This window comes from Uloborus diversus, unplaced genomic scaffold, assembly GCF_026930045.1.
Source record: "Uloborus diversus isolate 005 unplaced genomic scaffold, Udiv.v.3.1 scaffold_14, whole genome shotgun sequence".
Lineage (NCBI taxonomy): Eukaryota > Metazoa > Arthropoda > Arachnida > Araneae > Uloboridae > Uloborus > Uloborus diversus.
The window spans coordinates 1,128,031-1,152,362 of record NW_026558098.1 but is presented as its reverse complement, the minus strand read 5'-3'; the positions used below and the strand labels follow the sequence as shown (position 1 = coordinate 1,152,362).

The 24,332-nt window shown below is 34.6% G+C and overlaps 1 protein-coding gene and 4 non-coding genes across 5 annotated transcripts in view; all 5 read left to right on the top strand.

The window, feature by feature from the left end:
* The window catches only part of LOC129232805 (elongation factor 1-alpha), a 52,456-nt gene extending 28,653 nt beyond the window's left edge, over positions 1–23,803 (top strand). Inside the window, exons 6-8 of the mRNA XM_054866906.1 lie at positions 8,644–8,825; positions 18,710–18,920; positions 23,371–23,803. Of these exons, the coding sequence (XP_054722881.1) occupies positions 8,644–8,825; positions 18,710–18,920; positions 23,371–23,594 (617 nt within the window). The 3' untranslated portion in view covers positions 23,595–23,803. The remainder of the gene's footprint in view (positions 1–8,643; positions 8,826–18,709; positions 18,921–23,370) is intronic.
* Positions 11,301–11,371, top strand: LOC129232954 (small nucleolar RNA SNORD18). The gene has a single exon (XR_008581412.1). It is a non-coding gene; the product is annotated as a small nucleolar RNA SNORD18 (small nucleolar RNA).
* LOC129232945 (small nucleolar RNA snR60/Z15/Z230/Z193/J17) lies at positions 12,182–12,260 on the top strand. Its single transcript, XR_008581404.1, has one exon. It is a non-coding gene; the product is annotated as a small nucleolar RNA snR60/Z15/Z230/Z193/J17 (small nucleolar RNA).
* On the top strand, positions 13,232–13,317 carry LOC129232944 (small nucleolar RNA snR60/Z15/Z230/Z193/J17). Its single transcript, XR_008581403.1, has one exon. It is a non-coding gene; the product is annotated as a small nucleolar RNA snR60/Z15/Z230/Z193/J17 (small nucleolar RNA).
* LOC129232943 (small nucleolar RNA snR60/Z15/Z230/Z193/J17) lies at positions 14,304–14,389 on the top strand. Its single transcript, XR_008581402.1, has one exon. It is a non-coding gene; the product is annotated as a small nucleolar RNA snR60/Z15/Z230/Z193/J17 (small nucleolar RNA).
* Positions 23,804–24,332: the final 529 nt, after the last annotated feature.

Sequence of the window (24,332 nt, the reverse complement as noted above, 5' to 3'; positions counted from 1 at the left end):
AAAATTGAAGAAAAAAAGAAGCCCAGAGTCGAAATCAACATGTTTTCTAATGACTCCGACCCCTCACCCCTGGTTGAAACTATGATGACATAGTTATTTTTTTGACTTGATATTTGAAAGCAACATTTTTTCGAAATAATGTTCACAGTAAATCGACTTCCACTTTGCAAAAGTTTAACCAGGCTGCAAATACCTAAACCTGTCTCACTGTACCATTCCTCCCCTCTTACAGCTGTATAGATATAAGCGCCATTATGTTTTCTAGTAAATTGATAGTTTTCTGATTGAAAACTAAATTCTAAAGGAAAAAAAGCTAACTTATAAAAATTTTATTTTCTGATGATGAATTATTCATTTAAAAATTCTTTTATCATGTTTTTCTTGCCCCATTTATTAATTCTTCTTCTTCTTTTTTTAGGCTGCCATAGTTGGACATGCAACAAAAAAAGTTCTGTACATGGGAGTTCGAAATAAATATTGTGCAACTTGTGCAAAGAGCGCGTCAAAAAATGTTGTTGCTGCGGAGCACAAGTGCTTTAAAAATTGGCAAGGAACATCTTCCGCTATGGAGGCGGATATCATAGTCGAAGGATTTCTTACAAGCATGGATTCCTACGGGGTAAAATATCACCAAATTATCGCTGATGGTGATAGCAACGTGTACAAACACATATTAGATCACAACCCGTACCATAACATAACAGTGCAAAAAGTGGAATGCAAAAACCACCTGCTGCGTAATATGTGTAACAAATTGAGAGATTTAGCTGGGAAAAGCAAATTTAAAAATATAAAATTGAGAAAACTTGTAGGCGCAAATATACTTCGTCTCAGAAGGAGTATTGTAAAAGCTATAATACATCGAAGAACAGAACAAAATTCCCATGAAGAAAAAATTAAAAAATTGAAATCGGATATTTTAAATGCTCCGTACCATGTTTTTGGAGAGCACCATAAATGTGATTCATATTTTTGTGACGGAAAAGAAGCAGAAAAAAATCACATGGAAGAAATGAAAAATTCTGAGGTATTCTTCCAGCTTATGGCCATCATAAATTCAATTGCGGAGCATTCACGTAGCCTTTTAATGAATGCAACTAGCAATGCAGTTGAGCAATTAAATTCAATGATAGCTAAACTTTTAGGAGGAAAAAGGATAAATTATTGTCTTAAGAATTCTTATCAAGCAAGGTGTAATGCAGCCACACTCTCTTACAATACAAAGACCCCGCACAGTAAAATTTTAAGAAAAATAAATAAGGGAAGTCCAGGAATTTTTGTAAAAAGGTTAGAAAAGAGGAGGAACGCTGTAAGATCTTCAGCTTCAGTGCGAAGAAAGTTAAAAACCCACCAACCAAAACGAATTTTATTTTCTAACAGCAATGATACAAAAAGCTATGGTGATAGAGCTCAGAAGCCCGATTTACCAGCTGCAGAGTTTGAAGAAAAGAGGGTCACCATTTTAAATAGCCTTACATTAAATGAAAATGAAAGACAAAATTTGGAAAGACAAACGACCATCCAAAGAGATTCACCTTTATGGCTGCATGAAAGAAGAAAGCGCATAACCGCTTCACATTTTTATGACATATGCTGCAGATTGCCACACACAAGTTGTAAAAACTTAGTCAAAAAAATTTTATACACTAATTTTGACAACAAATCCATGCAATATGGAAGGCAACATGAAAAAGATGCTATTAAAGATATACAAAAAGAGTTGCAAATTGAAGTATCTGATTGCGGGCTTTTCGTAGATAAGAATTCGAGCTACCTTGGTGCCACTCCTGATGGATTAATCGAACGAGACGGCATAATAGAAATTAAATGCCCCTCTTCTTGTGAAAACCTTACTCCAGACGAAGCTATAAAACAGAAAAAATTCAGATTTTGGACTGTTTCAAAGGAAAATAAGATCGGGCCTGTTAACAAAAAGCACCAATACTTCTTCCAAGTGCAAGGACAGCTTCATATAACTGGAAGAAAGTTTTGTATTTTCGTCATGTGGACGCCTAAGGGAATGAAGCACGAAAAAATCCTAAAGGAAGACGATTTTTGGGAAAATAAGATGCAAGAAAAGCTTGAAAATTTTTATTTCCAATGCTTATTGCCTGAATTGGTTGATCCCAGGCATACAAGGTCAATGGAGATAAGAGACCCTCCTTCTATCATTGAGGCAATTAAAAAAAAGAACGAAACCGTTAAAAAAAAGGGCCAAAATTCACGGAAAAAAAATTTGGTACCCCATCCAACAAGTGAAAAAAAATAAAAGTGAAACAGCGAAGAAGAACTTTTATGACAGTCATCGGAAAGCAATTTAGTCTCCTACTGCATTTCCCCCGATTAATGTAATATGAGTTTTACTATTATTTATTTTCTCCTATCACTCAATCCTTCTATCAATTCAGTGAGATCATAAAGCCTGCAGTACTTAATACTTCTGATCAAGAAATCTTCTAGTTTAAAGATTTATATACATTTTTCAAGAATTGTCATTGCTTGAACTTTTGTCTTAATCATTTACGCATAACCAAGATCAAAGAGGCCTACAGTGTTAATTCACAATGGTTTTTTCGAACTCTTTTACTCTCCTGTGACACTTTGAAGCCCAAGTGAAAGTATTTTTTCTACGAATCAACAAAGTCCCGACGAATGCAGCACCCCGTATAAAAATGCTTCTCCTTTGAAGATTGTATATATTTCAAGAATAATCATTACTTTTACTTTCGTCTTGATCATTTGCACATGCTCACAATCAAAGAACTCTATTCACAATTTACAATGCATTTTTCGAACTCTTTTCATGTTAGATAAAGTTTTTTTTTACAATATCAATTTATCAGTCATCGTATCTGTGTGAAAGAGAAAGAGACTACGAACAAGAAAGTTCAGTAGGGTGATACTGTCATCAGCAGAAGTGTACGAATCTATTTTTTCCAGATCAATGTTTTTTTTAAATTTTCATATTATTTTGTGTTCCTCCTATACTCAAGATGGAAAGGGATCACATTTGATTAATCCAATTTCATGTATATATATCAATTTCATGTATTTTTTACTCTCCTGTGACACTTTGAAGCCCAAGTGAAAGTATTTTTTCTACGAATCAACAAAGTCCCGACGAATGCAGCACCCCGTATAAAAATGCTTCTCCTTTGAAGATTGTATATATTTCAAGAATAATCATTACTTTTACTTTCGCCTTGATCATTTGCACATGCTCACAATCAAAGAACTCTATTCACAATTTACAATGCATTTTCCGAAGTCTCTCAATTTCATGTATAAAGTGATGCATTTTTCCGCCCAGATGGCTATTTAAAACCCCCAAGTGGAAGTCTTTTTTCAAAGAATCAACAAAGCAATGACGCCTGCAGCACTTCATATCAAAATAATTCTGGATAGTTCAAGAAGTATCATTAGTTGAACTTTCATCTTGGCCACGCTCACAATCAAAGAACTCTACTTTCGCAATTTACAATGCATTTTTCGAACTCTTTTCATGTTACATGAAGTTTATTGCATGAAGTATTTTTGCAATGCGAATTTGTCAATCATCGTGACTGCATGAAAAAGAAATGAGACTGCGAACAAGAAAGTTCAGCATGGTGATATTCTCATTAGCAAGTAATTTAATTCCTCACTACCTTTTTTCCCCGATCAATGCATTTTGACTTTTCATATTATTTTGCTTTCCCCCAATGCTCAAAATGGAACGATATCAATTCATTTGATTTCATGTATAATTTTTTCTCACCTTTTGCACTTTGTTTCCCCACTTCGGATAAACTAGTCTTCTCGTTTGCGTACAGCGAATGAGACTTGGAACAAGAAAGTTCCTCATAGTGATAATTACTTCGGCACATAATTGAGTGCCTCACTGTCTCCCTTTTCGAATAATGCATATCTAATTTTATGTATTTTACAATATATATTTTCCTGTAATACGCGAGATTGAGCATGATCAAACATTTGATTCATTGAATCGATGCATTTTCTTTCTTTCTTTCTTTCTTTCTTTCTTTTTTTTTTGTCATGACAGTTTCGAACTCTAAACGAAAATCTTTTTCAAAAATATTAACAAAACCATGTTGCTTCCATTTTTTAGGAAGAATTTTTTTCTCGTTTCATGATTGAAACGGGAAAAATGAATCTTTTTACAATAGCGTAATTTGTTGGTACACGTAAATATTTTTCGAGACGCTTTCATGATAGATAACGTATTTCATTTGTATACTGTGTTACTCATACTCATATTGTTTAACGTCACTCTATTTTCATAAGGAGTTTATTTATTTCTTGCTATGTGAACAAAATGCTTATATAACAGAGAGCGTCCAACTGAAAGAAAAAAAAAACATTCTTTGCCTCATGAAATCAAATTTTTATGATTCGGAAATTCCTTAATACCACGTGCTGACTATTTTAAACCACTGTACGCTTTCTTGCACTTTATTCATTCTTTCGAAGATATTTAAACCACTAGAGTTCAATTATTCATGTTTTATTATATCATTGGTAAAATTTTTGAATATGTAATTTTTATTCTTTTAACAATACGCTCAATGAATTGAAATAATCTTAAAATGTTGATGAATAGGCACATCGCCGAAAGTTTGAATTGAAGTAGGCTTTTATCCAAGAAAAACAACAGTAAAATTCCCAATTTGCATTCAGAGCGTAATAAAGGGGTTTTGTACGCAGTAACATGGCTTTTCTGAGATTTAAATCAAGTGTTGATTCTGCATGCAACTGGCAAAAATACTAAGCTCTGCAATAATTTGCTTTTAGTATTACTGAGAGGTGTCATTTTATTCTAATTATTCAGTACACGTGTATCAGTAATGAAAACCTTAGTGGGTACTTATCAGTGGTGCACACAAGGGTCCAGGGGGTCAGGACCCCTCCCGTAGGTCTTGATTTTTTTCCCTTGATTGATTACGATTCTATGTATTTTGTACGTAAAATAATTTCAAACAAAGGTAACAATAACTTCTGTTTTAATAAGTGAAAAAATAAAACCCTCATGTTGAGAGATTTTTTTAAATATTGTGCACTTAGCCTATAAGAAAGAGAATGAGGATTACAAATGAATATACAAACACACATACGCGCGCACACACACACACTGTAATAACTATGTTTTTAGTTTTGTGATTAGATTAAAATGAATTCTATGAACTTTGAATTCATTTTTTAATTATGAGAAAAGTAAAAGCGTAAATTATTTAATTTCTGGTTATTCCTTTGATTAATGCTAATTATTTATTCATTAGCTAATTTTTTTACTGTTTTTCGTTCTCAGGAATCGATAAAATCAAGTCAATATGTTATTAATGGAATACGTACTAATGGAATGAGACTTTCGACCTTGGACCCTCCCCTGAAAAAATTCCTGTGCGCCACTGGTAATATGTAATCCTTCTGATCAATAAAAAGACAACAGCATTTTTTTTTTCTCTTCCTGTTTTCTATCGTGTCAACATGCAGATTCGTCAGATTCTTTCTTTCCTCTTTTGATGCGCAGAAAATTTATAGGCAAAACAAAAGCACAATTTTCTAATTTATAACTGCACAGAAAATCCTTGTACAGGGCGCGAGTATATTCGAAAGATTTACTCTTTATGCTTTTTTATTAATTGTAACGTTCATCAAACTAGCAATCAGCAAACCTAACTACACAACTACCAAATGTTTTTATTTTATGCTCACACCGACATCCGCCGAAATTCTTCGACATTTTCCCATGATTGTATTGCTTTTCTTTTTAAGAATAGTTTCAGAAATTTCTGTAAAAAGCAAAGCAATCTTTTATAGAGAAAGTTATAAAGATCATCAGTGTTCCGCTCCCCCCTCCCCCTCAATTATGTATTGAAAAATACATAAATGAATGAACTGAACGAATAAATATAAAACAAATTTTTAAAAAAATGAAGATTATGCCGCCTATGAATTGCAAAACAAATACAGAATTCGATTCAAAGAGTAAATGTGGAGAATTGTCCTGCGGTTCCAAAGTTTTCAAGTAAAAGTAAGAAGGGTGGTAGAATAGAATAGGAGAATTGGATTCTTTTTTCTTCACCCTCATACACGTGAGTTTTTTCCGCTACGCCGATCTGTTGTCGTGGTGGGAAAAGGCCGGAGGGGGGGGGGACATGTTTTGGAACTGAATCCCTCTTTTAGCTCTCTGCCCTCGTCCGACCGCAAAGAGTACTGATGGGGACAGCTTAGATTTACGACTCTCCTTTCAACAACTCAATGATTGACGTTGTCCATCATGAAATCTGACCAATTAGCAGTGCAAAAAAAATCGATTTAGCCCCTCCCAGACACACCCCTTGTGTTGCCACAGATTTCGTGTTTTCGTCGAATCTGATTTTACGGAGAGGTTTAGAAGAGCCTTAAGTGATGGCAGCCATTAATTCTCTTCGTTATTTTTTCAGTTTAGATAAAAGTAAAGCTATGATGCTGGAATGATGGTTTTGCTGAATTTTTTAAATTGGTTACTGAAATTCTTTTGACTGATGCTACATTTACGCAATGTAGCATCAGTTTTGGGGATGATAATTTCCTGAATTGTGCAAACGATGGTATTTTCCCTGCCTCCTAGCGCCCCCCCCTCCTAAAAAAAGTTAGAAATAATAGTAGACGACATTTTAAGCTTTCTAACTACCATTTAAATTGTTCTGAAGTTCAAAAAGTAGAATGTGCCTTTAAAAAGTCCAGAACACAATGGTAATTTTAAAAAAAACTTTCACAAAAATAGGTAGTGAGCAAATCCTGGATTTGTCCCTGAGGAAGCTGTTATTTCTCTCCATTATTTTTTCATTTTAGATAAAAGTAAAGCTATGATGGTTTTGCTGAATTTTTTAAATTGGTTACTGAAATTCTTTGTTGATGTGTAACATAGTCCATTGTACGATAAATAAATACCTTTGTGCTGAACAGTAAAGTGTTCAATGGCTTCTTCCTTAAAAGCGCCATGATGTCTTTGTGGTATTCGTGGTTGTCGAAAAGGAAGTAAATGAATCATGCTTGATGTGTGGGTGAGGTGCTCTCATTTCTTGCAAGCAGCTCAATCTCAAGCACACACCAGAAATTTTTTTCCCGATGTTTAATGTTCCAAGAGAGAATGCTTAGGATAGCAGGGTTTGAAATGGGGTTAAATTTCTAGGGGGAATGTTCTCCTTTACTTCAGATTCCAGGGGGGATTTTTTGAGTTTGGAAGAATTTCTATAAGTTATGAAAAAAATTTTAAGAATTCAATATTAAGTAAAAGTTGACATTGAGTGATGCAGCCAAGAGGTTTGAAAAAGGTACATGCACCTTTTTACTCCATGGTTTAGTTTCCCATTTCAGCCTCTGAATAAGAATTAACATTGGAATAATTTTCAGACAATAAGACGATAGCCCGTCTATCGAAAAGCCTCACACTAGGACACTCTTAAAATGTTAATGAAATACAGTGAAGCACCGTTTATGCGTTTTTGAAGGGACTGTATGAAAAAAGCGAACAAACGAAAAAACGTATGATTGGTATAGGTTAATGTGTATTAGACTTTGCAGGGACCAATTTTAAAAACGTATAAACGATGCTTCACTGTACTTTCTTACAATATTTGTTATCCTATTTCAGGGTTCGTACACTCCTTCAAAACTCCTCCAATACTCCTTCATTTTTCTTTAAACTCCTTCAAAACTTCTTTTTTATTTCAAGATGTTTATTTTTTTTTTCAAAGTCGTAAAAGTTGAAGGTGAAAATTTTATTAGATGACTAATACATTTGATAAGTGAAGTAAAACATGCTTAAATGGTGCTCGGCTATTTTTTCAAGTTTCATGATTATTGTTTTTTCCCTCCACCACACTCTCAGCAACAAAAGTCAGGTTGTCTAATTGTTATTTAAATATTTAAAAGTACATAAGCAGTTGTACTATATTCAGTGATCGTATTTAAAAAAATAATAGTTTAGTAAGTTGCAGTTATGATATTGTAAAAAAGGTCATTCACAAGTGATGTCATGCCTTGAGGGGGAGACAGGTTGATGGAAATTGTGACAAGGGGAAGAGACAAAAAGTGACATCTCAGTTATTTTAACAATATTTTTATAAAAATATGACGTGACAAGAGGAGTAAGGTGAAGTGTGACACTATGTGACAAAGTTGGAAAGGGGTCAATTATGTTAAATAGATCAAACATCATTTTACTTCTTCAAAACTCCTTTATTTTATTTCTGAAATACCCTATTTTATTTGACACTAGTGGCACCCACACGGCTTCGCCCGTAATAGAAAAATTAAGGGTCTTTTGGTTCGCCTGTATATTTACAAATAATGTATGGTGAAATTTCTTCCAATTGGCTTGTGCCCATGTTACAGTTCCACGTTATGATAATTTCGTAATTTATGATAGTTTTTTTCTCAAAATTGGAATAAAAAAAGAACCACATCGAATTTTCGACAAATCGCTTCGAGGTGCACACCCCCATGCTACATACTAACTTAGTGCCAAATTTCATGAAAATCGGGCCGAACGGTTTAGGCGCTATGCGCGTCACAGACATCTAGACATCCTCCGGACAGAGAGACTTTCTGCTTTATTATTAGTAAAGATGAAACTGAGTCTGGTCTCTATCCTCGCAGGTATTGGAACCGTGCCCGTGGGCAGAGTAGAGACCGGAGTCCTGAAGCCCGGAATGGTGGTGACCTTCGCTCCCGCCAACCTGACCACGGAGGTCAAATCCGTGGAAATGCACCACGAGGCCCTCACCGAAGCAGTGCCCGGAGATAACGTCGGATTCAACGTCAAGAACGTCTCTGTCAAGGTGAGTTGATCCGTTGGGAAGGAAATCTGCTCGCATCATCGTGATTCAGAATCTGCACTCATCGAAATCCAATTGCATCCTCCTCCATAAAACTCCCTCATTTCAATTTACTATGTCATTTTACTTCTTAAATCCCCTTCATTTTATACTAACCATTATTTTTGTATTCGGAGAACTTGCCTGTTAGTCATTTTGTATCGCCTGCTCATAAATTTCAATCGGAGAGAAAGTGTTTATTCTGACCAATCAAATGTTGTTACTAATTTATTTAATCTTCCTGAAAAGATTTTGCGATGCTGTTTTAAAAAAGGAATTGATCAAATTTTCAGATTTCATTTGAGATGATTTTCTTGATTCAATCTGTGCATATTAACTCTTTTTGATGATATATCATGCTCATTTTAGACTTATACAAACCTACTTGCCCATGAGCTTTGAGGCTACTGAGGTTTTACTGTTTAGAAGGGGGATTATTTAATTAGTTTTAGTGACCCATCTTTAGGTATGAGGGGTGGCATCTGAGATGATGAAAGCAAAGGCTCCCTCTTCTGATAGTAAAATGAGGATGGTCTTTGATGAAACTGATCAGATGCTCCCGAGAATGTTTTCATTTCTGGATTTATTTAATTTCAAATGAATTGTCTTAGACACCGAGTAACTTAAATTATATTAACTCTGTTTATTTGAGGATAATTTTAAGACTTTGTAAATTGTGATGTGTACAAATTTGTTTAAATTAGCTATAGTGTGAACATGATGAATGCGATGATGAATTCTGTCTCGTTCGTATGAATGTTTGTTGATTAGAGCGTAAGATTCTGAGCTTTTCCTTCTGCACATTTAATATTACGGGTTAAATTTTTGACTTATGATGATCATCTTGACAAGCATATGTCTGAATTTTGTATGTTAGAAAAGATCGAGATCTGAAGCAATGATGGTTGATGTAAATAAACATTTCTCGTGGACTTTCTGATGATCACTAGAGCCAATCCAATGACATTTGTGATATAATTATTTGCTGACTCAAAGTTCATCCAATTGCAAATGCTGTTCTTTTGAATCTTAATTCCAATTTATGAATTAAATACTTTAAATCCTTCTCCAGTTTTTGTATGTCTTTTGAAACAGTACGTTCGTTAAAATTTCTTCAACCAATTGCCCTAATAGATTCTAAAATTAGCTCTTCCTAAGTGCCATCTGATTGAAATGTTGTAATGGGTGATGAATGAATAAGCGATAGGTCCGTGTTTCTGACTTCCTTGATGTCTGCATTGCTGGTGGTGTTCGCTTAGGCTAGCTTTTTCAAGACTACGATAATGGATGCGGCCTTCTTCGCTTGAGTCTGAATTAGAATGTTGAACTCGGAGCCTCTTGATTTATTCCTCTAATATTACGGCATTTTTGACTTATGATGATTATCTTGACAAGCATATGTCTGAATTTTGTATGTTAGAAAAGATTTAGATCTGAAGCAAAAATGAAAGATGTACCTAAAAATTTCTCGTGGACTTTCTGATGATCACTAGAGCCAATCCAGTGACATTTGTGATATAATTATTCGCAGACTCTTAAGTTCATCCATTTGCAAATGCTATTCTTGTATATCTTGTTAACTCCAATGAATTCTCCAAATCCTTCTCTAGTTTTAATTCTAGTCTTCAATTAATTGCCCTCTTACATCTTTTTTATTTGAAGAACGCGCTCAGATTGTTAATTTCACTCTGTAAGTAGCCCTTCCCAAGTGCCGTTTTACTGAAATGTTGTAACACGTGATGAATGAATACACGATTGGTCCGTGTTTCTGACTTCCTTGATGTCTGTGCATTGCTGATGTTATTTACTTGGACTATATTTTTTGGAGCCTCTTATTTGTTCCTTTAATATTACGGCATTTTTTGACTTTTGATGATCGTTTCGACAAGCATATGTCTGAATCTTGAATGTTAGAACATATATCATATCTGAGGCTAAAGTAATAGTTTTTCATGCCTACTTTACTGGCAAATTAGGTATGATTGTAAAATGAGGATGGTCTTTGATGAAACTGATCAGATGCACCGGAGAATTTTTTCACTTCTGGATTTATTTAATTTCAGATGAATTGTCTTAGACACAGAGTAGCTTAAATTATATTAACTCTGTTTATTTGAGAATAATTTTAAGGCTTCGTTAGTTGTGATGTGTACAAATTTGTTTAAATTAGCTCTAGTGTGAACGTAATGAATGCGATGATGAATTCTGTCTCGTTCGTATGAATGTTTGTTGATTAGAACGTAAGATTCTGAGCTTTTCTTTCGCATACTTATTTGATGGATCTGATAAATCCTTCTAGTTTTTGCATGATGAAATTGGCATTTGCAATGCAACATTCGTTGAATTTCTTAAATTGATTGCCCTTTTACGTCTCTTTGGAGGAATTGCTAATTTCACTCTAAGTAGCCCTTTCCAAGTGCCGTCTTATTGAAATGTTGAAACATATGATGAATGAATACACAATTGGTCCGTGTTTCTGACTTCATTGATGTCTGTGCATTGCTGATGTTATTCACTTGAACTATCTTTTTCAAGACAACGATGAATACTATCTGTTTCGTTCGCATGAATCTTTGAAATAGAATGCCCAACTCGGGGGCCTCTTCATTTGTTCCTCGAATATTACGGCATTTTTGGCTTTCGATGATTATTTGGCAAGCATATGTCTGAATCTTGCATGTTAGAACATATATCATATCTGAAGCTAAAGTAATAGTTTTTCATTATGACTTAACTAGCATTTAATTTAAAGTGTGTAGCACATTATTAATATATGCACTATTGGTTCATGTTTCTGACTTCGTTGGTGTCCATGTATTGCTGATACAACCATTTGGGCTGTCTTTTTCAACCAAAAAATAGAGTATTAACTGCACTATTTCAAGAACAGAGCACTGCAGTGATGAATCATGTCTCGTTCGTATGAATCTCTTGATTAGAATATAGGATTCTGAGCTTAGCTCTATTTCCGTAGCCGACAATAAGTTGTTGGACGACAATTTCTAACCAAAATTTGTTTAAAATATGTAACACATGATGAATAAATACACGTTGGTCCGTGTTTCTGATTTCATTGATGTCGACATTGTTCTGATGTTATGTAGACTACTGTTATCTTTTCTCAATTAGGAAGCTTATTTTATTTGCACACCCTAAAAGGCAGTTTTGTGTAAGATTGTTCTTCAGAGGGAGGGGCGAAATAATCGGGCTACTCCACGCAAATCTGTAATGTTACAATTTTGCACTATATAAGCCAAACAACATCTTTTATATTTGCGTCTGGTATGTAATATAAAGTATAGCTGCATTTTGAAACGCATGCAGTTTTTGTGATGAAATAATAGTTCAGCTGATTTTTGTGCTGATTCATTTGTCTTTCGCTCCTATCTGAAAAATTGCATTTGTTTCAAGAGTCTGCTTTTGGGTTCAATGTATTGTTTTTTGAGCAGAATAAGTAAAAATTGCCTCGATTTTTTTCAATTTGAAGATCTTTTTGTTAGCACACAAAAAAAGACAGTTTTGCGTAAGACTGTTCTGTTAGTGGAGGTGCAAAATGATAGGACTACTCCACGCAAATCTGTAATGTTACATTTTTTGCACTAAATAAGTCAAACATTCCTCTTACCCCACACGTACCATTTGCCCTGAAATTTATAAAGAAAAACATTGCATAAAAGAGTTTATATATTTTTTGTATCATGTTTGTATATATTTTGTGTAAGGAACTTCAGTATATTATTAATATTGAATGAAAATTTTACAGAACTAACAGTGTTACATTATGGGTTAATTAGTTTAGTAAAAAAATGGGTTAGCTCTCCAAAAAAGGCAGTTTTGTGTAAGACTGTTCTGTTAGTAGAGGTGCAATAAGATAGGACTACTCCACGCAAATCTGTAATGTTACAATTTTGCACTAAATAAGTCAAACAATCTTTTATTTTTGCTTCTTATATGAAGTATTACTGCATTTTGGGGATAAGTGTTGAAAAATTAATTTCGAACGGAATGTAGAAATTGATATCTTAACACATTTCAAAAAAGCAATGTGTAGCAAAGCAATTTTTATGATGAATTGAATGAATGTCCTTTGAAATATTTAGCTGATTTATTGTGCTGTTTAATGTCTTTCCCTCTTATCTGAAAAATTGCCCCCCCCCCCCCCCCCCCCCCCATGTCTGAGAGTTGAATTGATTAATTCAGAAAAGGCACAAGTCCAATGGAGTCCCATAGGACTCCAATGGACGTCCTATGGGACGCCCTTTCTGAAATATTATCAGTTGAAGTTTTTGATACTTTAGTTAAATGTAGTGTATCATTATAAACAAAGTAATGATCTCGTATGGTAGATCAGTTTACTCTTGTTCGTATGTGCAATTTTAGTGATGAACTTATAGTTCAGCTGATATATTGTGCTGATAAACATATAATTGTCTTTCGCTCCTATCTGAAAAATTGCTTCCCCCCTCCCCCCATGTCTAACATTTAAATTAAATACAGTCGGACCTCCATATATCAAAGTAGCATGCCGGAAAAAAATTAGATATATAGAAGCAATCTGTTTTTATCATAAAAATCTCCTAAAACATTAAAATTAAAGCTAATTTTCATGTATGAAACCCAATTTCTAATATATACGAGCAATATATACGAGCATAAGATTAAAAAGTTAAGAATTAAGAAATTAACAGAAATTACACTTTTGCGTCTTCACACAGCTTCATTTTTTGTCAATTCAACTTGATCCGCAACATTAGGGTTTTTTTTTTTTTTTTTTTTTTTTTTTTTGACAATGTGTTCGAGAGAAAAAGAAAAAACCGCAATCTACTTAACCTGAATGATTTTTACTGAAGTTAAAAGACTAAAAATGATAATCAACAGACAAAAGAGATAACTTGAAACTGATTTTACAGCGTTACTGGTAATAAGATTTGACATGAACTTGGCGGAATTTAAGAACTCCAGAACGGATCAACGACCTATCTACACACCTCTCAGCCCCAGGTTCCATATGAGTTTCATAGCAATCTTTAGTGAACATAATTTTCTCTGCTAACCTTCATTTTTCATGAGACAAACAGTCAGTCTAAAGTGGGAAAAAAAAATTTACGAATGTCTCGAAATTTTTTTCGATCTATAGAAAATTTCGATATGCGGAAGTTGGATATGTATAGGTCCGACTGTAAATCATAAAGGGCGTAAGTTCAATGGAGTCCCTTTGGACTTAAGCCCTTTCTGACATATTATCAGTTGAAGTGGTGGAGTTTTGATAGAGAACTCAAAGACATACTTTTTGAAGAATCTTCATTCTAAACTCCTGGTGATAATAAGTCTTCTACCTTGTTCCTACTACTACTAGAGTTCTTACTTTAGTTGAATGTAGTGTATCATTATAAACAAAGTAATGACCTCGTATGGTAGATCAGTTTACTCTTGTTCGTATGTGCAATTTTAGTGATGAACTTATAGTTCAGCTGATATATTGTGCTGATAAACATATAATTGTCTTTCGCTCCTATCTGAAAAATTGCACTTGTTTAATAATACAGTCGGACCTCCTTATATCGAAGTAGCAAATTGGCGGGAAAAAATTCGATATATAGAAATTTCGATAACATAGAAACGATCTTATTTTATCGTACAAATCTCGTAAAACACTAAAATTAAAGCAAATTTTCGTGTATAAAGCCTAATTTATATGAGCATCGGATTAAATGAAAGTTGAAAAATAAAAAAATAACAGAAGTTGCATTTTTGTGCCAACAGACAAAAGGGATAACTTGAAACTGATTGTTACTGGTTACAACTTAAATTTGAAATAAACTTGAGGGAATTTAAGAACTCCAGAACAGAACAACGACCTATCTACACACCCCTCAAACCCAGATTCCTTACGAGTTTCTTAGCAACCTTTAGTGAACATAATTTTCTCCCCTAATTTTCATTTTTCATGAGACAAACAGTCTGAAATGGAAAAAAATCTTCGAATGTCTCAATTTTTTTTCGATATATAGAAACAATTTTTCTATGTGATGAACAAAGAAATTTGCTGGGATTTCGATATGTGGAAGTTCGATATATGGAGGTTCGACTGTAATGGAAGTCTTGCCAATCTTCAGATAGTTTAGAATGTATTCCAATTTCGGACCGCCTTAGAACTGTGGTCTAATCTAAATCCTTTCCAGAATGTATATTTTTGTTCAAGTTGCTATTTAAGGATGCAAAAAAATAATAAAGGTATTCAAGAGCTGTCTCAAGTGATGAAAACAAAGGCTCCCTCTTCTGAATGATATGAGGACTGTCTTTTTGACTGATAGTTTGCTCTTTTCTGCAAAGGTCATTTTGACTGAATAGGAGAACGATGCAAAATCAATCATACCAGTTTGGGGGGGGGGGTCCCCTTTAAGTACTCCTATTTTTTATGCAGCTTTGTTACTGTATTTTTGTTTGTTTGGGAGCTTTCTTGGGTGATGAAAACAAAGGCTCCCTCTTCTGAATGACATGAGGACTGCTTTTGACTGATATGTAGGGCTCTCATACTTTTTTGTAACAGCTGTTGAATACCAGAAATTAAATGGTGTGGGCTTTCTCTCGTGATGACAAAAAAGGCTCCCTCTTCTGAATGATATGAGGACATGTCCTTTGGCTGATATGTATAGCTCTCATACTTTTTTGTAACAACTATTGAATGCCAGAAATTGAATGGTGTGGGCTTTCTCTCGTGATGAAAAAAAGGCTCCCTCTTCTGAATGATATGAGGACATGTCCTTTGGCTGATATGTATAGCTCTCGTACTTTTTTGTAACAACTATTGAATACCAGAAATTGGTGTGGGCTTTCTCTTGTGATGAAAAAAAAGGCTCCCTCTTCTGAATGATATGAGGACATGTCCTTTGGCTGATATGTATAGCTCTCGTACTTTTTTGTAACAACTATTGAATGGTGTGGGCTTTCTCTTGTGATGAAAAAAAAGGCTCCCTCTTCTGAATGATATGAGGACATGTCCTTTGGCTGATATGTATAGCTCTCATACTTTTTTGTAACAACTATTGAATACCAGAAATTGGTGTGGGCTTTCTCTTGTGATGAAAAAAAGGCTCCCTCTTCTGAATGATATGAGGACATGTCCTTTGCCTGAAGACGAAAGCTCGGGCGCTTTCTTACATTTGTGTATAATGGATGTCAAGGTGTAAACGTTCTAATAAATGGCATTTAATGGTAGGGAATGTACTGCTTTTGATCTATTTACCATCATTTACGGTATGACTTTGATTTAATAATGCCCAATGTAGGAAATTCCTTAATTTCATGACTGTATTTCAAGTTGGCTCGCTCCTCTATTGAACAGTATTGGTGCGCAGATGAAGCTCAGGAAGGCAATGTTAAAGTCAAATAAAGGGAACACTTGTTAGTCTCGATCTTTATTCAGAATCATGAATGAAATCTGCTTATATACAATTTCAGAAAGTGCTGGAACTTTCCAGGCTCTGAAAGATATAGAAATTAATGAGACACTCGAGAAAATACCGGGGTTGAACCTGGGTCGTTGGCAAGGTAGGTAAAAATTCAACCACTGAGCCATCATTATCTATGAGTGGGAAAGCAGATTTCGATACAATATCCTTGATTTGACAAATTTCTCCAGTCCCTTGACAATGGTTAAATCGGAGTTATACTGTAATTAAAAATCTAAATAGGCTCTTGTTTCTGAAGGAAAATTTCTGCACAAATGTTCACCAGTGTTGCCAGATTGGGGGATATTTCCCCATTTTGGGAAATCTAGTGCTCTCTGGGGAAATGGGTTTTGAGGAGAATTTTTTGGGAAAAAAAATTTTTTCTTGGGAGAGTCGGGGGGGGGGGGGAAATCTCAAGGAAAAAAGATTTTTTTTCTTATTTAGATTTTTGTCAAGAAGTAGTTACATTGTTTTTATCGTCACAGAGATCCTGACAGACAGATATCCAGGCAAAGCGACATTCAGCTTTATTATTAGTACAGGTAAAGAAAGATATTGATAAAGAAGACAAAAAAGAAAAAAGCAAAAATGGGAAGGGAAAAAAAATTTGGGGAATTTTATAAGAAAATTTGGTTATTTGGAGAAAACAATTTTCAAGAGACAAAAATATTAGGAATAGATTCATTTTCTGAAAGTACTAGTGGGAAAATAATTTTTGAATTTGGGGAATTTTTGTAGAAAACATCTCTTTTTGGGGGAAAATTGGAAAGGAATAGGGGAAATCTGGATTTGACCATCTGGCAACACGGGAGTTCACTTAAAATGCTTTAAATTTACTTATGATCATAGTTGCCACACTTCTGTCCAACGGACGGAATTCAGTCTTTTCAGTGATTCTGGCCATTGGATTTTTTTTTTTTTTTTTTTCCACGTTCAAAATGATTTTTATAGATGAAACAAATCTTTACTTATCTCTCACTCTCAAAAGAGGTCTTATTCTGAAGACAAAAAACTGGCTCATCGGCTAAAGTTAAAAAGATAAGCTGGTTTTTTTTCCCCAAAAAATAAGTCACTCGATCTGTTGATTTCAGCCATTCTTATCTTAATGTGGAAAATTTTATTAAAGTTTTTATCACAATGCATCTCATAGCCAAGAATCTCATACCTGATTTTTTTTAATTACTATTTTTTTGTATGAAATGTGAACTATTTATGTAACATGAGCTATAAAATCTGAAGCTTTTTTTTCTGCAGTAGTAAATAGTAAGTTTTTTTATTGTATTTTATTATTATTTTCTTTTTCTACTTTTACCTCCTAAAACTCTTAGACAATGATATGTTATTTTTTTATTTAGGTTTTAATTTTTAATTTATCTTACACAATTTGGTTTTACTGTATAGTTACAACATCAAAAATTAGCATTATATATATATACAGTAAAACCTGTAAAGTTGACCACCTGTCTATGTTGTCCGCATTTGTCTGGAACGGAATGAGTCCTATCTTATATAATGAAGGAAAACCTCTGTAACTTGACCACTTCTCTATCTTGACCACTAATGAACACCAAATTTGGTTTGGAGTATTGTAAAAAAACCTTTGTAAGTTGACCACTTGGTTTATTTTTTAAAATTTTATTTAGCAAATTAATTTATTATTATTATTATTATTTTATAGCTTTCCAAGAATATTTTTGATGTCAGACCAGCATTTTACCAACTAAATGAAACAGCAGCATAACTAAGCCTCCTTTTGAGTTTGAGTAGATCATCGTGGGGTTATATAATGTATATGAGAAAAAAAATAAAGCGAAAAATTTGTAATTTTTGAATAGCTATGAATTTTTAGGAACTGTTAATATCAAATGAGTAACTTTTCATAAACAATAAGACTTTTTTTTGATCAATTTACTGAAATTGTAAATTTGCATGAAAACATTGTCATTCTGGGAAAATAATCTCTAAAAAATATTTAAGTAACATTTTAAATTGTTTCAAAGTAATGCTAAACAATGAAAGTGAGTTGAACAGAAAGAATAAGTGTCAATTAGTCAAAAAATGAATACATGGTGCAAGAAATGACAAAAAAAAAAAAAAAAAACATTACCCCCTTTATAAGTTGACCACCTGTCTAAGTAAAGTACTGCACCGCAAGTGGTCAACTTACACAGGTTTCACTGTATGTCTAAAACATCAAACAAACAAGCGCTAACATTTTGGTGTCGCGAAATGGAGCCACGCGCTTTTCAGTCCTGGCAAATTTTTAGAGTGGCACCCATGCTTATGTTTGACTAGGAGGATTGGGTTAAATAAATTAAACTAAAAGCAACAATTCAGTTTGTCATTGTCTTGCTGTCGAGGTCTGTTGTGTAACGAAATAATTTCATTTCGTCTCAGGAGCTGCGCCGAGGCTACGTGTGTGGGGACAGCAAGGACACTCCCCCCAAGAGCACCGAAGAGTTCACCGCCCAGGTGATCGTGCTCAACCACCCGGGACAAATCTCCAACGGATATACCCCTGTGCTCGACTGCCACACCGCCCACATCGCCTGCAAGTTCCGTGAGATCAAGGAGAAGTGCGACAGGCGTACCGGCAAGAAACTAGAAGGTAGTTACACATTTTTTTGATTTTGGTTGCATCAGCATTCTTGTCAACTCTGTTTTTAACGAGAGACTCCCTTTTTTTTTTTTCAATCGTCAAAAAGTTTCAGTCTTAATAGAAGGCGCCCCTTACTAGTCTACAGGGTTCGTACGCTCCTTACAAACTCCTTATATTTCCTGCTTTTTAAGAAAATAAAATAAGGGCCCCTTAAATCTCCTGACTTTTGCTATTATCTCCTTACAAACTCCTTATTTTTCTATACTACATGGCCTTACAGATGTTTTTCTATCGCCAATCTGATAGGAGTGATTACGTTGTACCTAACTTTACCAAAGTACCATTTTCAAGTTCTTTTTTTTTCTATAAATTCTTTTATTTACCTCCCCCCCCCCCTTGTATTTGAAATTTGATTCCGAGACTGCTGACGTCAAAGAAAATGCAAAATTTCTGTCATGACTCAATTCACTTGTAACTTTTGTTTAATATATTTGTGTTTGGGGAGGAGGGGAGTTTCAGTGATCTTTAATTTTATACAAGCCAAAAAAAATATTGCAATTACATTTAGGGAGTTAGCTGTTATTGTTTGACATGACCCGATCATGGTAATATTGCAGTCCAGCTCCAAGGCATGATAAAATGTCTTCCTTGGCGTTCAAAACCTGCATACAAAAAGGATGGGACTGCCTTCATTTTGGTTGATGATAGACAATTATATTGCAGTCCTAACGATAAATGTCATTAAAATTTCTCGCTTGTTCAATGGATTCAGTAGCAGAATTGATTTTTGTCAATTGTTGCTAGGTTTGGATATTTTTCTTGTCCAATTAACGTACTTGCCAACTCTACTGTTTTTAACGGGAGATTCCAGTTTTTTGCTTCAGTCTTCCAATTTCCCGTTTTTTTGCAGTTTTTTCAGTCAATCAACAAAAAGTTTCACTTTCTTCTCAATAGATGGATTCCTTTTCTAGTCACTTTCCAATGTCAAGGAATAAAAATTTTTCCAATTAATAACTCATTTAGTAGAAATTAATTTTTTGGAAGCTTTCCGCATTGCATGTTCGACGAAGCACATGCTTTGCCGAAAATGGCAGCAGATTTCAATCCTTTTGCATCTTGAAATTATTTCAATTATTTTTAATGTTTGAAGTTATTTTAACATGAGCTATCCTATACCTACTAATTTTATATTGTATTTTCACCATATATTGATTTTTCTTTTGGATTTTAGAAATTTTTGTAGCTACTTTTTTGGTAGACTGGCGAATGTACGAAAGTTTAAGCAAATTCACTCCTTATTATTTGGCTATATACATACCTATAGTAGAATCTCCGGTTTATTTCCTACGGAGGTCGGCAAGTAAGAATTAAGAAAAATTTTGTGGGACGCTGGATGCAACAATGAATTTTGCAATGTTTGAGTGAATGAGTTATGTCAATTTTATGTTTAGAATTCTCGAAGTTGGAAAAGTTGTTATTATTGCAGTCCAGCTCCATGGTGTAGATTTTTCTCTCCTTGGCGTTTAAACCTGCATACATTAATTGTTGCATTGCATTCCTCATGGTTAGAAATTAGCCGTGTTTTGCAATCTCAACTACAAGGACTCAGCATGCTTGTTTTATGCCCCTTAGACAGGGTTGCCACTCAATTTTGGAAAAAACATTCCCTGTGTTTTCCCTGTATGAAAAGAAAACGTTACAAACGAGCGAGCACCGATTATTTGGAAAAGAACATTAATATCTTGATAATTTCATCACAGGGTAAAAAAACAAAACACAAATTTTTAAATAAATAAAGGAAAATAAATACGAATTCATAATAAACCTAAAAGTGTATAAGTGACCCATAACGATTATTGACGACTCATTTCATACACTCTAAATTATCATGAAAATCAAGATTCTATTTTTATGATAAATATTTTAATATTTACTTTAAACAAGACTTTCAAGCAAAATTACCATTTTTTATTTTTACTTTATTAATATTCTCATTATAATTCTTACTATTTATTTAATTTTTGTAACTTTAATTTAAGACGGAAAAAAAAATTCCCTTTCTTTTCCAGGTTTTTGAGGAAATGTTCGAAATTCCCTGGATTTTCCCTGTTTGTTGATTTTTGAATTTCCTGTGTTTTCCCTGTTTCTTCAGGTTTCCCTGTGGCGTGGCGACCCTGTTAGACTACTTCAGTCAATTGACTGATGGTTATTCTGTTAAAAGCATTAGCTGAAGTGATGCATTCAAATTTTTCCATTTTTATTGAATTTTTCGCTATCCCAAAAGTTAATGCAATCCAGCTCCATGGGGTGGATTTTTCTCTCGGAGGCATTTACACATGCATACATAAATTGTTGAATTGCATTCTTATGGTTATAAGTTTTTGCAATCTCAACTATCAGTTCCCTTTTTATGCGCAGTCGGACCTCCGTATATTACATGTACATTACATTATTGGCTTCAATCAATTGCAAAATAGTTTTTTTAAGCTTTGCGCAAAGATCAAGAGGAAGGATGTAACATTTCAAGTGAATTCAACAGAGTTATTCACTTTTATTTGGTAGGCCACAATACATTTAAAAAATAGTTGCTTTATGTTGTAATAATTCTGCACTTGGTGAATTAAAATACTTCTTGAAGTTTTCTTGGTTTCCAAAGTTGATATTATTGCAGTCCAGCTCCATGGTGTGGAATTTTTCTCTCCTTGGCGTTTAAACCTGCATACATAAATGGTTGGATTACATTTCGTTATGGTTACACATTAACCATTATTTTGTAATCCCACAAACAGCTTTTGTCATAAAGCACTTAGCTGACCTGATGATGCTTTTTAAATGTACATATAGTGACATATTGATTGAAACTGGAACTACAAGTTAAATTGTTTGTTTTATCTCTGTTTACAATACTGATTGTAGAAATAGCAGAAGCTGCAGAATTTAGTAAGAACTAGATTCCTAAGACTAGGATACCAATGACCTAATGCTTTTTGAGAATTAGTTCGAGTCCCTGCTTTGCCTCGGGAAAACCTGAAAATACAGAGCTCAAATTTCCCTTTAAAAAAACTATCCCCTAAAAAATCACACCCAAATATCTTTCAAAATTAAAAAAAAATTACTTTGCTCATTTTTTTTTCTTGTCTTTTTGTTTATGTAAATTTAAAATTTGTCATAAAAGCAAGACGTATTGCATGTTTTCTGATGCATCCTGCATTTCTTGCTGATTTAGGGAGTATGAGATGAGTCGTCAGTATTCATTGTAACTGCTTTTTTTTCTTCAGACAATTAAATATAAGTAATCAGATCACCATGCTGTTATTTCCGTTTTAAGGAATACTATACTGTATTTCCCTTATTTAATTTATTCTATTTTATTTTTACTCTTTTCTATAATGAAATTATCAGGATATTAATTTTATCATACAAATGTTTCATTTTTAATGACGCATACTCATACAGGGCAAACAAGGGGATTTCCCCCTCCTGCAAAAAGGTCCAAGTTTTTCTTTTCCACTAGTGGAAAGTTATCCTCATTCTAATTGGATGTTTCAGGGACTTAAACGGTTGGAGATCACCTGTACAAATGGCCGGAGAGCCTCTCCTCTGTTTTAGGGCAAGAGATGCTTCTAGTAGCTCTAGTGGGTGCATGATTTAGAAAACAATCATATGAAAGCCAGCTCAGAAGTCGAAAGTTTTTCTCTTTCAAAGGGAATGGTTTTGGTAACTGTTGTCCTCTTTCTGATTGCATACTTGCCAACTCTACTGTTTTTAATGGGAGACTCCCCCTTTTTTTTTTTTTTTTCAGTCAATCATCAAAAAGTTTCACTTGAATAGATGGCGCCCTTTTCTAGTCTACCAATGTCAGGGAATAAGAATATTTTCCAATTAATAACTTGTTTAGTAAAGATTGATTTTTTAGAAGCTTTGCACATGGCATGTTCAACAAAGCACGTGCTTTGCCCAAAATGGCAGCAGGTTTGTCCTTTTGCATCTTGAAAATCGTTTAATTTTTCAGAAAGTTTGAAGTTATTTTAACATGTGCTACCCTATACCTACTTATTTTACATTTTATTTTCATTACATATTGATTTCCTTTTTTGTAGCTACTTTCCTGGTAGAGACTGGAGGATGTACGAAACTTTAAGCAAGTTCACTCCTTATTTAGTTTTTCCTTTGCAGTATATTTTTCTTGCTGCTACCCATTTGCTCACATCTGCAAAAAATCCCCATTTCACTTTAAATTTAGCGTTCATGTTATTTAAAAGCATAATTAAATAATTCTGTAGCGAGGATATGTCGATGGTGAATCACCAATATACCTCTAGTAAAATCTCCTGTTTTTTTTCCTTCGAAGGTTGGCAAGTATGTGATTGGATTGCAAGTTTTTAACGGTGGCGTTTTTTCAATCGTATCTGTAGTTCGCAGGGAGTGTGCTCACGTGTGTTTTCTCTCTCTCCCCCAGACAACCCCAAGTTCATCAAGTCCGGCGACGCCGCCATCGTGGACCTGAACCCCAGCAAGCCCATGTGCGTGGAGACCTTCACCGACTTCCCCCCTCTGGGGCGCTTCGCCGTCCGGGACATGCGTCAGACGGTGGCCGTGGGCGTCATCAAGGCCGTCAAGCCCAAGGAGGCCTCCGGGGGCAAGGTGACCAAGGCCGCGGAGAAGGCGCAGAAGAAGAAATAACTATCCGTGGGCGCGCGGATGGACAATGGCCGTCGTAAGGCGAGCACCCGCGTCATACTGCTGTCTCTCAGCCCCTGGCTGCTCGCCCACATGTGTCACCGCAAGGAGTTCCGGAGGAAAAAGCCGCCACCCCCCCTATCTCTGTTTTTTTCATTATTGTCCTCTTTGCCGTTGCTTTATGTATCTTAAATAAATTTATTGGTCGTGCATCCGTCTCTCTCTCTCTCACTCACTCGGTACACATCGCGTTTTACGTGAGGAACCTTTTAACAAAGATGCATAACAGAATGCAACTACGGTGGATTCAGGGAAAGGTTCAGCAAAAGTAAACTAAGGGGTTTGTTCACTATTCGGTAATCTTTTTTCAGAGCGTCTAAAGTCGTTTTCTATGTGCAGTCGAACCCGACTAATGGAATAGCCATTTTGCCACGAAAAAATATTCTAATAAGCGGGATTTTCCCGGGATCTAAATAATACATTGGTTTGGTGGATTGAAAATGTATTACATTAAGCGGGATGTTTTTTAAAACGATATTCTAATAAGCGGGCTTGACTGTACATAAAACAAACATAATGCGAAGAACAGAGCACTTTATTTAAGTAGCACAAAAAAACTTTCTCCTCGAATTAAAGGCACATAAATGAAACGTTGAATAGCTGCAATTAAATTACGTGGCCATGACGTAATAAAGATCGAAGATTGACGAAGCTGAAGTGCCGTGCTCTGCATTACAGGAA